The sequence below is a fragment of the Formica exsecta genome, unplaced genomic scaffold, assembly GCF_003651465.1.
Source record: "Formica exsecta isolate Colony F162 unplaced genomic scaffold, ASM365146v1 scaffold117, whole genome shotgun sequence".
Classification (NCBI taxonomy): domain Eukaryota; kingdom Metazoa; phylum Arthropoda; class Insecta; order Hymenoptera; family Formicidae; genus Formica; species Formica exsecta.
Window position 1 is genome coordinate 333,572 of NW_021848510.1, and position 17,817 is coordinate 351,388.

At 31.5% G+C, this 17,817-nt stretch overlaps 1 protein-coding gene across 3 annotated transcripts in view; it reads right to left on the minus strand.

Annotated features, from left to right (window-relative positions):
- LOC115240187 (nicotinamide/nicotinic acid mononucleotide adenylyltransferase 1) overlaps positions 1 to 8,456 on the minus strand; it is an 11,743-nt gene extending 3,287 nt beyond the window's left edge. Inside the window, exons 1-5 of one of the 3 annotated variants that reach the window (XM_029815182.1) lie at positions 8,112 to 8,357; positions 7,375 to 7,784; positions 7,030 to 7,131; positions 6,353 to 6,519; positions 4,031 to 4,373 (exon numbers count right to left, since the gene is read on the minus strand). In XM_029815182.1, the coding sequence (XP_029671042.1) occupies positions 4,031 to 4,373; positions 6,353 to 6,519; positions 7,030 to 7,131; positions 7,375 to 7,784; positions 8,112 to 8,352 (1,263 nt within the window). In that variant the 5' untranslated portion in view covers positions 8,353 to 8,357. Of the gene's footprint in view, positions 1 to 47; positions 4,374 to 6,352; positions 6,520 to 7,029; positions 7,132 to 7,374; positions 7,785 to 8,111 lie in introns of those variants that run through there. The other 2 variants (XM_029815173.1, XM_029815191.1) reach the window with 2 other exon arrangements.
- Between the last annotated feature and the right edge of the window lie 9,361 nt (positions 8,457 to 17,817).

Here is a 17,817-nt window from a genome sequence, read left to right on the forward strand (position 1 = left end):
ATATATTTAGATATAAATTATATATATATATATCATCTTTCTCTTTCTTTTTCCCTTTTGTTATAAAAGTTTTATCGGTTTTTATCGAAGTAATTGTACACGTGCGGAAATACTTGTGTTTAAAAACCGATGAAACTTTCCTAATATTGTTTTAACTCCATTATTTAACTTTTTTTAAATTTCTATGTCATCCTGTATATATTTTGGATTCTAAGTCACTACAAAAAAATTTTGCGCATTTTCTTCATATTTATTCATTCGGTGTACGTAATCCAAAAAAAAAATTTCTTTCTCTCTATAAGATTGCTGTCACATATCTATGTAATTTGGTGCAAGACGTTAACGCGTTTTTTGTTTCGCAGATATTGAATTTCTCAATTAATTTTTAATTTTCAAACTGCTCAAAATATTCCATCAACCCCTCGTCAAATCGAGCCATTTACGAATACTCGGCCAGTTATAAGGCAGTCTCCTTCTCGCTGATGACCTTGATTCCGTGCTGCGTAAGAATCATCTTCACCGCTTCCTTGTCTCGGATATTTGATTTCTCGGCCGATCCTTCAACTTCGCTTACCTTTCCTAGATTTTCCGCCAAGTCTAGATTATCGGTGGACAAATTCAGGCGGTCCACATTATCAGTCGATCTCTGAAGGGACTTGGATCTTCTTGAATCTTTCGTTATCAGCAAATTATCGGCAGATCCAATCAGTGTCGGATCCTTTGCGGTCTTGAGCGCTTTGTCACTCGCCTTCGGAGACATTTTTGCCAGTTGAAGACTGTCTACTGAAGAGTATCGTCTTTTATCTCGCCCGCTTCCATCGGAATCCTCCTTCTTCCTGAATAGAGAGCCCTTCCGACCGGCTTTTCTAGTTCCGCTCGTCAATATGGCAATCTCATCCTTGGGTATAAAGTATAACTCTCGCGGCTGATCCCTGATCATCGAGGAACCGTGGATGAATAAGGACTGCGACTTTGGTCTTCCGGTATCTTTGATCTTTTCTTTCTCCGAGAGTCTACTTCGATCATCAGCCGATTCGGTGCCACTTTGAAAGCCGCAGTTCTCGATCTCGAAGCTATCGTCGTCATCCTGATGCTGCTCGACAAGTTTGAAAGCATATCTATCTATCGGCATGGAATCCTGATCAAAACTACCGTCCACCTCGCCGCAAATTCTGCAGAGTTCGCAGGGAATCTCCTGAATTTTGCCCTCGAGGTCGTCAGTGGACTCCTGGAGATTAAGCGAACTGCAGATGTCGCATTCGATCGAATCGTTGTCCTCGTCATCGTCAGCTAGCGAGCTACAGGTCGATCTGAGCGTGTAAAACGTCTCCTGATTCGGGCTGCTCACTTCCTCTTCTGTTCGGAAGGTGATCTCATTCATGTAACAGCAAATCGAGCAGAATTCGTCCGGAATGTCGAGCTGCGAACTGCTACTGTTCGTCTTTGTCGACGGCACGCCCAGAAACACTTCCTGAATGCGTTTGATCGACTCATAACTCTTCGACTTCTTTGAAAACGCGTCATCCTTCTTCGGCTTTTGCGCGGACGATTCGTCAGGTACGATCATCGAGTCCAAGCTACCCTGAAGAGGTACGTTGTAACGCCGCACCTTCCTCGTGTACACATCCTTAATATCGTTGAAATCACGTTTCGTTCTGTTATCGGCATCTTTCGTCGTTTTTATCGTTTCTTGTCCTTGTTGCATTTTATCATCGTTCAGTCTCACAGTTTTTTGATCCTGAGTCTTTTTCGGGCTCTTCGTGGAAGACGTTCTGGAAGAATGATGAGAGAATTCTTCGGATCGAGAGAATTCTTTATCGGCAAGTCGAGTTTGCTTTTTCAATTCGATACAGTTTTCGGGACCTTTCTTGGGAATTTCCGTCTTTGTCTTCGAAGAATCTTGGAAGACTGCCTCCAATTGAGAAATAACGCGATCGTTAATAGATCGATCGTAATTCTTCATTTCGTTGCTTCTGTAAAATATTTGGCTTTGTTTGCTTTTCTTGGGATTCTTTGCGCTTGTGGATATTTTTGAAGACTTTTGAGAAGCTTTCTCAGATCGAAATGCCTCTCGATCGTTGATGGATTTATCTTGATCCTTGAATTTGCGCTCATCTTCGTCAACTTGAGGTTCTTCGATTTTTCTAGAACTCTTTCCTTTTACGGAAGCCGATCTTGAAGAGCCTTGGAAGACTTTTTCTGCACGAGAAGTCTCTTGATTCTCAAAAATTTTATCTTTCTTTTCAACATCAGCATCTATATCGTAAATTTGTTCCTCCTTGATTCTTTCGGAACTCTTCGTCTTTGTGGAAGAATTTTGCAATTCTTCAGATTGAATCGCCTCCGGTTCATCAATGAATGTATATTGCTCTTTGATTTCGAAGTCACGAATCTGATCTACCCTGATCTTCCTTGGACTTTTGCGCGAATTTACAATCGATTTGAGGTATTTTCCGTCTATCTCGAGACTCGAATCGCAAGATGTAGTTCGCCTCTCCGAAGATTGCGTATCAAACTCTGATTCTTTTTCCATTTTGCTCATCTTATCAATTTCTCGCGAGATCCTTGATACTTCTTCGGCTCGTTCTCCGTTTTCAACGTTGATCTTCTCGTCCGCTTCTATCTCAGCTTGAGACCATTCTACGATAAATTTCGATTGATCTAGTTCTTCGGAAGATTTCGCACGGTTATCAATCTCTTCGGTTGTGAAATATTTAGATTCTTTTTCGTGATTCTCATGAATCATTGCACTGACCAATACTTGACTACTATATGTTTTAATATCGCTTTCTTTGGTAATAGTCTTGTCATCGCTTGCAAACTCATCTATCGTGTCTTCTCCTTGATCGTCAATATATTTTATCAAACTCGATCTGGAGATATATACAGATTCTTTTTCCCCTTCATCTTCGTTGAAACCATATTGATTAAGTCGATAATCTTCTTTGTCTACGCTGAAATCGGAGAGAGCGCATTCGTGACGACCATCTAATGATGTGGTAGAAATATTTAGTGATGAAGTGGTCGCCTTGGCTTCTAGATGTTCGACTTTATCCATTTCAAGATTGGCTATTTCCTCCCCGGAAACGATTCCCGCGTCATCGATTTCAACGTTATTTTTTCTCTCTGAATTAAGCCTGATTAATTCTGTATCATCTTGACCTACCTTATCCAGCTGTAAATTTTCCTTAGACTCACTTTTTTCCTTGTCAAATTTACTTTTAAATTCGTTCGTGAGTTTTTCTATCATTAACTTATGATCTTCCTGTAACCTAACGATACTATGACTGGAATGAACAGGCTGAACCTTCACAACATCATCAGCATCAATGAAATCTATCTCTATATCGACTATTTCTTTCTTAGCATTGATTTTTTTATTGCTAACATCAACTTTCTCCTTCGCGACATTTTTCACCGTCAACTCGGGACTCTTTTCCGGTTTAATTTTACTAAAACTAGATCGGTCCGCACCTATTTTGTCATTGATCGCATCTACTGTCGACCTATGTCTCTCCTTCGAGATAAAAGTGGTTTTATCATCTAATCCTAGTTCTACATCGATTATTTCCCTTTCAGAAGTGATTTTTCGATCGCAAATTTTAATTTTATCATCCACAGTGCTTTCTTTTGTAGGCCAACAACATTCTCCCAGTCGAAGTTCGCTGGAACTTGATTGACTAGGTTCAATCTTCATTATTATCTCGCGATCGTTGTTCGAACCTAAATCTAAAACAGCAATTTCTGTCTTGGACCTCAAATTTGACACTTCTCTCTGTCCAATCTCAATTTTATCTTTACCTATACTTCCTATTAATAATTTACAATCTTCTATTGACGTTGGTTCACTAGAATTCAACTGGCTAGCTTGAATCTGCATTATTATCTCGTTCGAACCTAAATCTGCACTCTTAGATTTAAGATCTGATGCTTCTTTACTCTTCGCGACACTATCTACTATCGGCCTGTGACCTTCTTCTGGCGAAGAACCAGACTGAAGCTTCGCCATCGGTTCGTCAAGCGGACCTACCTCGTCTACGATTCGCATGACGCCGGTTTCGCTGGCGATGACTTGTTTCGCCTGACCGGGATACGCGGCTCTAGCTATATGCTTGACGTTACCGTTGTCGGCGTTGTTGCTGATCGCGCTTATGATGTGCTCGCGAATCTCGTCGAGCCCGCCATCACTGCCCGCGTTCTGCAGATTTTTGCGCAGCACCACCGCGTCCGGTACGTCAATGGACGCGGCAATCTCGATCGGGCTCGGCGAGTCCATAGTCACATCGCTGGGTGACGGCGTTAGAAACGCGGTTAGATATCGGGGATCTATGTGCAGGTAATTGTTCGCGTTCGGTGACGGCAGTTCCAACTTACTTTGGTGTCCAAGGCAGCGGCAGCGTGAAAAACACGACAATTCTTTTTAAAGGACATTCAGTTTGTTTAGTCGCACTTTCATATAATACAATTCAGTAATGCGAACTCGTTACGATCTCATCACAATTTCTTTACTCTCGCAGTTGTGAATTTTTACATTGTTGCATATAAAATATCAAATCTTATATCAATTAATTTTCAAATCTCCGCGGAAACAAAATATACATGTAATTAGAAAAATTTAATAATGTTCTTCAATTTTTCATGATCTAATATATCATTATACAATAATTTAATAGAAATTAATGATTCTATTACTATAATGATATATATTTTAATTTCGACTATATAAGAGGGACCTCACATATATCTGCAAGTTTGGCTTTATTCACCACATCCTTTATGCAATAAATGAAATGAATGGAATCGCAACGATTTCACGCAATTACTGAATAGTTGAACTGTCTCCTCCGAATTCGATTCACTGACTTGAAATCTTAATCTAAAATTAAACGGGCAAGACTTTGTACTTTTAACTTTATTGTCAATAGTAAAATCTTAAGTATTATTTCGATAAATGTAATAGCAATAATTTTAATTTTTGTGCCCTGTCAGTGAATAGAATTATTTAAAGTCAATGGTAATCTTAATGATAACTTAATTGTGTGATGTTAAATGTTATATGTCAACTCTTTAGTAGATATTATAAATTCTTGAACCCTTAATAGATATCATAAATTCTCTTGAGCTTTAAAAAAATATATCGAGATTAAAATATAGTATACAAAAATAAATTTTAATCTATTACTTTATAGATTAATCTTATATATATATCATTATTAATAACAACATTTATTAATAGCAACATTTTTTAATACTATAAAATTTAAAAAAATTCACACAACCTACTAAAGAGGTGACATATATGCACACACACACACACACATATTTTTTTTTCTCTCTCTTTAACACTATTTTATCAAAAATATGCAAAGAATAATTTTACGGTATACATATTGCATATCACAAAAAAAATAAATAAAAATAAAACACAGAGAATTTAAACACTAATTAAATTGACGAAGCTCGTTTAAACAAAAAAAAAAAATATATATATATATACATAACAAGATTTATTGAACATTAAATGCATACTCAAATAAAATTCTTAAACTAATTGTAATAAACAGAACGAATTCTTTACAAAACATTGTATATTTGAATTAATTATAGTAAACAAAACATAAATTCTTCTTTATTAAGTATTGTGCGTTTTGACAGGCAAGAAGACTAGATTAAAGAATATTATATAGCAGAATATTGTACATCAGCCTGTCGAAATTTGGCAATATTATATATGGCTGAATTATATATACATAGTCTTTTTTAAATAGCCTATACCTCTTTGTACAATCAAGATTGCTTTACAATTAATACCATGACATAAAAAAGTAAGATGTAACATTTTCATAAATGCACAGTGAATGATCAATCAAGAAGAGACGAAAAGCAATACAATTAAAATCAATATTTTCGTTAAATGATTAGCTGATAGATTGAAATTAAATAATATAATTTATCAAATCTAGTTTAATTAGATTTTTTAAACAGTTTCATGATTATATAGTTTTATATTTTTTATCATATACTTTTATAAATTTTAATTCTAATTAAATTTTTTTTTTTATTAATATATCATTAATTTTGTGTTTTAATTGTGTGACTGCATTTCAGACCAGTTTTTCATTAGGCTACTGGAGTATCTCTATTATGCATAATGTTATCGTATTTTTTTATACCATGGCAGATGCTATATAAAAATAAAGCATAGTGTCTTCTTTACAAAATGTATATAAAATTGTGACAATATAGGCTACAAATAATATTTACAGAGAACTTATTATTCATTAAAATATCATAAAAAAACCTATGTTCATTTTTTAAAAAGAGACATCTAAACAAGACTTTCGAGACTCACATTGTTGTATTTGGAGCTCTCGCATCATAGATTTCATGTTTGTAGATATAATCAATAACGGAATCTTGTAGCAGATATCTGACGCTCTGACTGCGCTTCAGAGCTCGCCTGATTCTTGTCGAGCTAACTTCATTCGGAATCCATTCGGTTACAATACAGATATTGTGCTGAAAATATAAAATAAATAAATCAAAAGAAAAATTAATTTTGCAATAGTTGGAAAGATATTCGTCAAAGTAATATCGAGACTGTTTATAAAGATTAGCTTCATCGATAATAGTTGTAACTACCAGTATTGTTTTTTCAATAACTCTGGAAATTTTTTTCTTTCATACATAATCTGGTAATTATATTTGTCGACACAATTTATTTAAATATAAAGTTTGTTTATCTAAATTAATCTTTTAAAATACAAGACATTTACTTAAAATATGCCAGATAACAACTTCTAACAGACAATCTATCAACTTATCCTAACACAAAATTCTTTTACAGTATAACACTTGCAGTTTCCAATAATTAGAATAAATACCATAAACAAATATTTAATAAAATATAATTTTTTTAGTGTCTTATACCATAATAATAATTTAATAAGCGCAATATGCTATGGTGCACAAACAAACATAATTTAACAAGAGTTTTCAGCAAAAAGAAATATAATTTATTATATTTACCATGTGCTTGGAGAGAATATCCGAGTCGTAGATAAACTTGTTGGGATTGCAACCTTCTCTAGTAATAACCACAAGACCGTGCTCACCAACAATAGTGTCAATCTGCAACAAAAAGATCAATTGATTTTTTTTTTTACTTTTATTATTTTATTCAAATTTTATACTGCTATGTGCAATAATTTGCAACTAAAGAATTTATTTCTGAGCTGTAAATTTGAAGTTATAGAAATGAAATAAATTTAAAGTCTTATTAAAAAAAAATATATATATTTTACATGATAAGATTCATCAGTAAACATCCATTTCCAAAGCAATTATTTCTGATATATTCTGTATATAACTCACATCTTCTTCAAGCCAAAGTCCACAAATGCCAAAACTTTCCAAAAGATCTGCACCACACAGTAATTTGATTTGTATTGGTGTATTATCCGAACTGTTTTTAATGTTCTCTGGAATCCATTCTATATCATCCATCTGCAAGTGATGTTTGATATCATTGGAATTGCATAGCATGGAATTGAGCAGATTTTGGTGGTGTTGCAAGCACAAGCGAGTCTTGCTCCAGCAGTTTTGTCTAGTCTCCCATGTACTCAGTCGAATCCAATCGCTATTCTGCAATGCTAATCGCAACATTGCGCATCTGTGTGTCGCACTGGCCAGTTCCTTCTTGGCATATGCATCATGCACCGGTGAAATCACTCCACCAACAACAATATGTGTTCCCATTCGATGCAAATGATCTCGAGCAATTTCTGAAATACATAATGTATATATAAATACTGCATATATATAAATATAGAACTAAAAAAATTTATATTGCATACAATTATTGTAATTTATATTTAAGTATATATTTCCAATTACATATTGAAGATAAAAATTAAAAGAAAATATATAAGAATAGATAACTGGAATAAGTCGCATTACGCAAACGCGTCGACAACACAATTCGTACGCGTGACAACGATATGACGTCACGCGCAATGACAGAAGATGACGTGACAACATTCGCTGTTCAATACAAACAGCGCTAAGTATTCGAAAGAAATGACGGCGAAGGCGAATCATTATATACGTACCGAACATTCGCAGATGCATGTTTGTCGGTGGGTTATAGCTGCCGCACGACATCAGAATTACACGCGTTGGCGCCATTTTGCGCGCTCGTAACTCGAAATAGCATCGACGACTGACCGCACCTCCGTCACAGTTGAATCGACCCGAGACTCTGCCAAACCACAACAACGACACACACGTCACGAAGTCGCGCAGCGTACTGACGTGTTTGCGATGTGCGCATCGTGCGTCGATTGCTACCATGTTATCTCAAAAGTCATCGCTGACCAATAAGAAGTTCGCGTGGATGCGCCACCTGCCGCGAACTGGAGGATTCATCTACTATTTGCAATGACCAATGAGAATATGCCCTTTCTAGAGATATTAGCTAACGACTGCGGTCGGGAAGACGCTAGAGATGCTTCGAAGCATTGTTTTAACCAATCAGAATAAAGAAATTTTTACTCTTTTTGTTCTAATTGGTCAATCAAACGCTTCGAAGCATTTGTAGCGTCTTCCCGACCGCAGCCAACGACTCTCTTGTTCCCAAAAAACGAATCTTTCTATTGGATATCGGATGTGATATATACATCGAGAATGCTATATAAAATTAAATACGAATAAATGTCGATCATTCAAAATGTGGGAAGATATTTTTGGCGTCTAGTGCAGTGTGAAATTTTTTGGCATAGCGAGAAAACCGAGAAATAGATAGAGATACAAGGCTCTTGCACGTAAAGCAATACGGTAAGCGATCAATCGATTATATTATTCGCTACATATTTTTTTCGCAGAAGCGGAAAGTTGATCAACCATCGCGCGTAAGAAATGCTTTATCGATTTTTAACCGTAGGAACCATCCTAAACTTCTTTGTAATCTGATTCACAATTTGCAAAATTTAATTCTTATAGATTTAAATACTGATTCATAAAGTAATTTATAAAGTAATGTACTTATTCCTTCCAATTTTCTATAAAATTATGTTTCTACAAAATTATTATAATCTCTCTTTTAAGCTGCCACAAGTGTATTTCAGAAAATTTGATGTATATTTTTATCAAAGAATCATGTACTTAAATCTTTAAATAGATTTTCTATAATTTTATAAATTTCTGCGATATATCTTTGCTTTATAATAGTATTATATAAAATTCAAACGTTTGAAATTCGACATCTTAATAATGCAATAGTTAACTTTTTTCTATTTTCAAATATCTTATTATATATACTATAATATTATTCCTTATTCTACGAAGATGAGAAGAGGGATTGGTTTAGTAATACACAAATCTAACTTTATTCACATTTTTTTTTGTTGTTTTCTTTTCCGCTGAATCATCGAAGAAATGATCTTGAGAGAACAGAACCTCTGCGATACGAATAGCAATTACAGGTAAATATGTACAATAATATATAATAAGTGATGGTTGCCCTTCTTTTTTTTTTCTTCTTCTTCTTTTTTAATAGTCGTCTCACTTCGCTCAACGACAGTCAACCAATTAGCATATTTTAACCGTAATAATTCGCAATAATCAATATAATCTCTCCCACGCATCCATCTCCATCTAAGCATTAACCACTATCGATCATCGAATATCGCGACAGTATCGACGAATTGACAGAAATGCTTTCCTCATTCAATCAATCAATGTTCAAATCACTGATCGTACTCTCTCTTCACTTCATTTCGGAATCATCGCACAAAACGCTTTAAACATTCGTTCAAAGGGATGTTGTCAATCTTATCTTTCTCTTCCTTTTACAGGTTTACGTTCTATGACTTTAAAATAGCGATTCCCAGAATGCTAACATTTTGCATCGCTCTCAATATTCTCGTTTTATCACTGACTTATTGCGACCATCGTGTTGCGCTCGATAATTGTATTTTCACCTCCGCTTAAGCTTCCTCATTTTTTCGTAAAATTCTTTCTCGCAGGTCTTAAACATATTTCATTGTCTAAAACCCTACACTCACACACTTGCACATTCGTTTAAATATTACATTATAACGCTATATTTATTTGTTTCTTTCAAATCTCTCTCTCTCTCTCTCTCTCTTTCTATCTCTTTATCTCTCTTTTTTCATTCTCTCATTCACTCTCATCGACTCTAATTTCTCGCAATTCATGTAAAGTGAAATGGATATCTGTATATCAAATATAACCAGAATTTGCTTTCTTATACTTATACATTAGTTAGGTCAAATTAAATTATTGCTTAAAGCAATAAAAAAATTAATTTCTTTTATTATTCAAAACAATTGAAAAATTGTATTTTTTTTTTTTATTAAAAAAATTATCAAAAATAAAACACAAAAATGTTTTAATCACTCCGATGTCCATTATACAATTATTCCATTTCACTCTACTTCGAATAACCAATGGACACGCTTCGAGATGCAAATTTTAGATTTTCAGGCAAACATCCGACACGTATCACTGGACGACATGACATTGTTAAACTGTCATTAATCCGAGCTAAGGAAAATAACCGACGAGTATACAGTTCATCCTACTTATTACAATTCGTTTCTTTTTTTCTTTTTGTTTTTGCTTTGCTATTAGCTTGTTTATCAAAGTGATCTTATCGTCAATTTATTTACTTTTCTGTTGTTGGATCGTTTGTATTAACAATATGCCCGCCAATTTTTGCGCGTAACCGTAAAATCCCTGGATATCTAAATCCTAAGATACTTATCTTTCTACTTTAAATAAAGTATAAACTATTAACTTTCTACTTTTGGATCTTTGAGAGTTCTTTGATCTATTTGTTGGGTTAAGCCTTAGATCTCCAATACTCCTCCTATCATCCTACTTTACGCGAGTCGAAGATTTCGAAGGAAATCAAAATCAAGATTCTCGGGGATCTCCTCTGGACTGTCAATCTATCAATGATTGAATCGTGATTTAAACGAACAATGACAATTTAAATGAAAATTCTTAAATTTTTGTATTTTAAGATCTTCGGATTTCTTAATCCATACAAAAATCCTAGATCCTGGACAAAACTAAAACTTTACGAGGGTATAATCATTAGTTTCTACATGAAAATGATAAATTTCTCCCTATCTTCGCCCTTTATTTTCTCGCTGGAAATCTATGGATCTTTGAATCTCTAGATCTTTCAATCATCGGAATCTGAGGATCTTTGAATCTCGGGAATCGGAAGTTGCTACGCAAAAATTGACGAAACTTTGGAACAACCCTCAACATAGAGTCAGTCTCTCGTCTAGTGAGAAAATTCTCCATCCCATTATTATCACTTTCCTTTTGTTTATCACTGCCCATTATTATCATCGCCCTCATACTATTATTTTTCCCCTTCTTCTCTTTTATCATGCCAAATTTGCTCGAAGATCATCCTCCCATCGTCTTGTTTTGTTGTATTTCATGGAGGAATGAGAGATTGGGTGAGAACTCTCATCTTCTCGCGTGAAACTCGCATGGCTCAACAACGACCGAGAAAAGGACCGCACTTTTCATCTGAAGGAGTATCGCCACGCAAAATTCGCCCTCCTCTCCCCACTCTCTCGTTCCTCTTTCTCGTTTTACCTTTTTTTTTTTCACATTATCGTGCTTCTATATTATTACTTCTATCAAATAGTTTCTTCCTCTAACTTGCTTCATATTCTTTATTTTTCTTTTACAAGAACATCGCTTCTCTCACGTACAGGGATTAATTATCGCGCCCACAAAAATGTTGATACACCGACAGCTTTCTCTAAGTTTTCCCTAACTTATTATTTTTTATTAGTCCATTCTTTACAAGTACATCACTTCGATGTACACAAGGTATTACATAAACATTCAATTATATAAGTATTATATATAACCACTGTTTTAAAAATGTGAGACACCAACAGCTTGTTATTATAAATAACTTAAAATGAGCTGTTCGGATACCCAAGTTCAAAAATGCTAATAAAGGATAAAACCTTGCAAAATTTATGTTGCAATAATAATTTTTTTCTTTCAATGGTGTCCGAAAAAGGGAACACCTTAAAGGAGGACGATCTTCGAGGTGTGACCGAAAATCGATCTCGGCCTTCAAGGACTTGTGAAAAATCTATCGCCACACTCACTTCTTCAGTGTGAATGTGCCTATCCTCCATTTCCCTTTAATTATCTAAATAATAAAAGCGACAAAACGTCGAACGATGAAAAAGATGTCCCCAAGCGACACTCCAAAGGATTAATCGAAATTAAATTCAAATTTAATTCACATACTGTCAAAGTAAAATTGAAATTTAATTCAAGATTGTGTTAATCGAGAAATTAAATTCAAATCTAACATATATATAATCTATATATTTCACGCTATATATATTGTGATTTAATATACGTCTTTGCATTAATCATAAAATTAAATCAGAATTTAAATATTTTCAGAATTAAATTCCAATTTATTTTCTACATTTATCTATTGTGATTTAAAAAATCTTATATATGTATAAATTATGAGTTAAATGAGCAGATTTAAAAAAAAAAACAGGCCATTTAAAAATTAACATATTGTTGGAAAATCAAATTTAAAATTAATTTACATATTATTAAAATTTTAAAAAGATTCGAATTTAACTCATGATCATACAAATCGAGATTAAATTCTTACATTAAACAATCGAGCTAAAATTAAAATCTTACTCGATTAATAGAAAATTAAATTTAAATTTATTTCGTATCCTGCTAAAAATCGCATCAACTAAGTTTTACCTACATCCTTTAAATCCTTATTACGAGTACTGTAATAGTAGTGTAGTAGTAGTAGTAGTTGTAGTAATAGCAGCGATAATAGTAATAGTTATAGTAGTAATAGTAGTAGTAATAATAGTAGTATTAATAGTAGGTTGTCCATTTTTTTATTCCTTTTTCTGCTTAAGCATCTTTTTTTTAATCCTTTAGTTTTTCTGATTTCTGGTAATCTAATAGACATCTAAAAATAACACCTATTTTTTGTTTTCATTACTATTTGTATTTTTATCCTCGGTCTCTTCTCTGTGTTCCTCTTTTTCAAGCAAGCGTTACTTAAGGGACTCCTTTTGTAAATTTTATCCTGCGCTCGAAGACCTCCTCGACGTTAACGTCTTAATTCAGGAAAAAATATGTAAAATTTCCGCAGAGTTCGAACAATTATTGAAATTAACAGATAACGACAGACGAACCTCAGAATCTCGGTATTGACTGGTATTGATTTAACGATTGATGTTGATAATAATTGGTATTGATCTATAATTATCAATGTAATCGGCTTTAATATTATTCGACATCAAAGCCAGTTATTAAACAATATGTTAAATTATCGTCATCAATCATTAATCGGTTATTAATCAATATTATTTATTAACAACTGCAAGATGTATAGAGATATTGATATTAATCAATTTTGATTAACAGACGATATCATACAATATTGTTCACTAAAGCTTCCGTGATAGATTTTATAACATTAATTAATATTAATTAACATTGTTATTGTCGATTAAGTCAGCCGAATTATCTTTTTATTTGTCACTTAATTTGCATTAATAATTTTAAAAGTAATAATTTCATAAATTTAATTTTTTGAGCACGAGACAACCGCACAATTTTAATTACACAATTAAATTTTAACTTATTAATCAATTAATGGTATAAGCAAGTCTTCAAAATTAATATAAATTTAATTCAGACATATCAATTCTGTATATAATTTTTTATCAATTTAATTAGAATTTTAATTAAATTCATACATTTTCAGTTTACGTCATTCGTTTTGTCTTCAATACCATATCAATACTTATTGCTGCTTTTACGATCATTTCTCTTTCTCTCTCTGATTTTTGTATATTTTCTTTCAATATTTTTCTCTTTTCTTCTCTCTATTTTGTTCTCACCTTCTTTTTTTCTCTCCTATATTCATTCTCTCTTTCTGTTTCTTTGATTTTGATATTGGTGAATTTTTTGAACAAGAAAGAAACAATGATACAAAAAAATAATTAGTGAGTTTTTCATGAAAAATATATATATACATTTCGATATGTATATATATAAAACTATAATTATTTTAATTATATAATTTAATGTAAACCAAATATATAGAAAAATTCGACAACTATTTTAAATTATAAACCAAAACAATATAACTTTTTTCGCCTCTTCCTCTTTTTCTTTCTTTCTTTTTCTTTTTTTTACCTTTCTTGTTTCTATTTATTTCCTTCCCGGATTCCCTCATCCACCTTTTTTCTCCTTTTTTCTTACTTTCTTCTCTTTTTTTCAGCTTCTATTTTTTCATCTTTCTTTCCTTTTTTTCTTCTACACTCTTTTATCATCTTCTCTTATAATACAAAGAAAAAAAATGGTCTAAATATTAAATTAAACACATCATTTAAAACCAAGTTTAATAAATGAAATTAAGTATCAGCAAGTGTGTGATCACAATATGTGTAAAAGTTTTTAATGCTCTATTTATCATATCTATTTTCACTTTTTTTTATTGCAGTTGTAAATTTATATCATAAATTTATATTTTTTTAAATTTAAACCATATAAATTTATAATACAAACACTTGCGATGGTTATTTGAGAGAGCATTATCATATTAAATTAACACATACATATATATCTCTTCCTTGTCATAGTTATTTTTAAATTATTTATACAGTATGTCCAACGCAAAAATAGAACTGTTTCAAAGACATTAATATAAATGTAGAAATAATATAAATAATTATTTGAAAAATTACATAAAGTTAAATTAGTCTCACGATTTAGCAAAAGACGGCGACAAAAAAAATTCGTCTTTGATCAAATTCTAAAAAATTTAATTTTCGAAATTTATGTTGGTTTATTGCGTTAATGCAAAGAGTTGTCACATTTTTCTATAAAGTTTTGTTTACATTAAATAACGTCAAGTTTTATATTTTTGAAAAAAGAAATCGACGAAATTTTTTTCTTGATGGGCAAAGTAAAGGATATCAAAGTTTATCATGGCTGTTCCTATTAAAACTGTGTTATGTCTTCAACTTTACTTGACAAATATGAGACAAATCTTCTGCATCAACTTAAAATATACATTTTTATTAAAAAATTTCATAATTATTAAAAACTAAAGATATTAAATTTATATATTTTTATGAAGGTTTCGTCTTTAGATTAGCATACCTTCTTAATAATTTATTCTATAATAACTATTTACTTTTGTTGTTACAACCGCAATAATCGTTCCAATTTATTACATCCTAGAGAAAACAGATTGTTCTTTATTCTCTCTAGTTTCTCAATTACATATTGAATATAAATATTTGGATTGCCTTTCGGCAAATTCAAAGAAGGACAACGTGTTCAATTTGACGATGTTTAACTCACAGTTACATTCCTTTCCTCAGTTTTTTCTAACAATTTTAGCATATTACGAAAAAGTTCCCCATAATTATACTGCTTTCTTCTTGAAGACATTTCGTACGATATTTTTCTTCTCCTTTGGAAAAATTATATAGCAAACGCAAGATGTTTTGTTTAATCTATTAAAGGCTATGATCATAAATAAATTGATTAAAGATATATAGAGTTGTTTTTATGTTATAAAGATTTCAGATTAATATTAGACTCATTTTTTTTAATATATCGAATATATTATACTTTTGAAAATTAGATATTTAAAAATTAAAAGAAAAGATTTTTATCAAAACCATACAAAATTCGTCAGAAAATAATTTATTTATAACAATTTTAATAATTTTAATAAATAAGTTAATACAAGAATTTTTGAAACGGTTAATAATATATTTAATGTTTATAAACTAGAGATCTTCAAAAAAATTTAAAAGATAAATATTTTTATTATTATATATATAAAATTTCTTTATTTATAATAAAATTTTTATTCTGTTTGTTACACAAAATTGAGTTAAAATAAAAGCGGCACATATTACACATGCCGAAAAAAATCCGGTTTTAATTAATTGATTTGTTTCTTTAAAATTCTACGCAGAGGTCTCGTTTATTTTTGCGCCTATTATTTTTTTTGAATTTTATAGTTATTTTTAGTAGTTAATTTTTTTGTTGGTTCTTCACGTGATTCCCTCGTTTTGTTCTGCGCGCAATTTTTTCGTTTTTTTCAAGAACTTTTTATTGTTCTGGCGTACGAAGATCAATGGCGATTCAGTATAGATTACTTTCATTTCAAGTTCCCCTTTAATTAATTGATAATTAGTAATTAGGCAAAGAACAGACAGCATTGTTTTCTGAAGAAATTCAAATCGATAAAATCAATCTATAGATTACGATTCCTGATTCCTTAGTACAATTACATTGAATTACAACGTCATAAATGAAAAATCATGTGAATATCAAACGTGTATGGATGGCATACAAAAACACTAATTTATTTCGGCGTATTTTGCAAGCAAAAGATTCACATTTATCACTTCTAACGTCATAATCCAATGCTGCTGTTATAAAAACAAGAGCCTTAATATTGTTGTTTCTAAAATAACACGAAGCGTGTATCTTAAAATTTAAATAATCCCGAATATTGACGAAAATATATGGTTTCGTTTAACTGAAACATAGATTGAGACTTTTATGGAACAATGACCTTAGTTCTTGTTTCAGTTGAACATACCTAATATTTCATTCAACTCTTAGAAGAAAATTCTTTCAAATTTCGTTAAAATAAATACTAAAAGAATATAAAGAAAAATGCTCTGTTTGCAATTTGTAAGTTAAAAAAAAAAAAAAAACGTTAAAATTTCAAATTTGTGCTAAAAGATAAAGTTATAGAGTCATAGAGTCATACAATTGCGGCCAAAGCCCGCCGTTTATAAATGTAATGTATTCGCCGCGATAAATTCATGCAACAACCAATATGATTGCGATTTAATTATAGACAATTGTTGATACAACAATCGATATATGATTCAATATTAAAAACCGCGGCGTGCCTCGCTGAAAATATTTCACTTGGCTTGGTCGTTTTTTCGGCGGGATTTGACCTTGTCCTTTGATCTTTTGTGAATCTTTATCATCTTCGCAATCTCTCTCTCTCTCATTTCACTGTCTTTCTTCTATTGGCAACTGCCTCGTTTTTCTTTTGTCCGTGTGTATTCGTATTTTTTATGTCCTTCGTCTATATCAATCCTGACACACAGTTAACCCTTTAACTTACATTTAACTTCAAAGTTCAATTTAAAAAAAATTAAATCTACGAGTTAATTCTTTTTCAGTTGCGTTTATTAAAGATATTTTAATTGTTTCAATTAACTAATCTTTTCTAAAATTTTAATCTTTCATATTCTGAAATTAAAAATTAAAATGTAGCATAATTAATTAATTTAACAAGGTATTTATTGTATAATTTCGAATTTAAAATTATACAAAACTAGTTTCAAATATTTTAAATATTGCAATTGTTAATTTAAAGAAATCCCTAAAAATAAATATTTATCAAAAATTTTAAATGTTCAATTTCTTCAAAATTAGAACTAAAATTTCACAAAATCTTTTTTTTCTTAAAATTTTAAATTCATAAATTAAAGATTTAACTTTTTTAAATATGTATTTAAATCAATTATTTCTAAATTTTAAAAGAAATATATTAAAGAGAGAAATCTAAAATGAATTTGTAAAAAATGTTTATAGCTTAAATTTGTAATATATTTGAGATTTTTGATCCTTCCTTTCAGAGATCTCTGGATTTTCGATTAAATAGATTTTAGGTTTTTGATTTTAAAATATCATTAGAGTCTACAA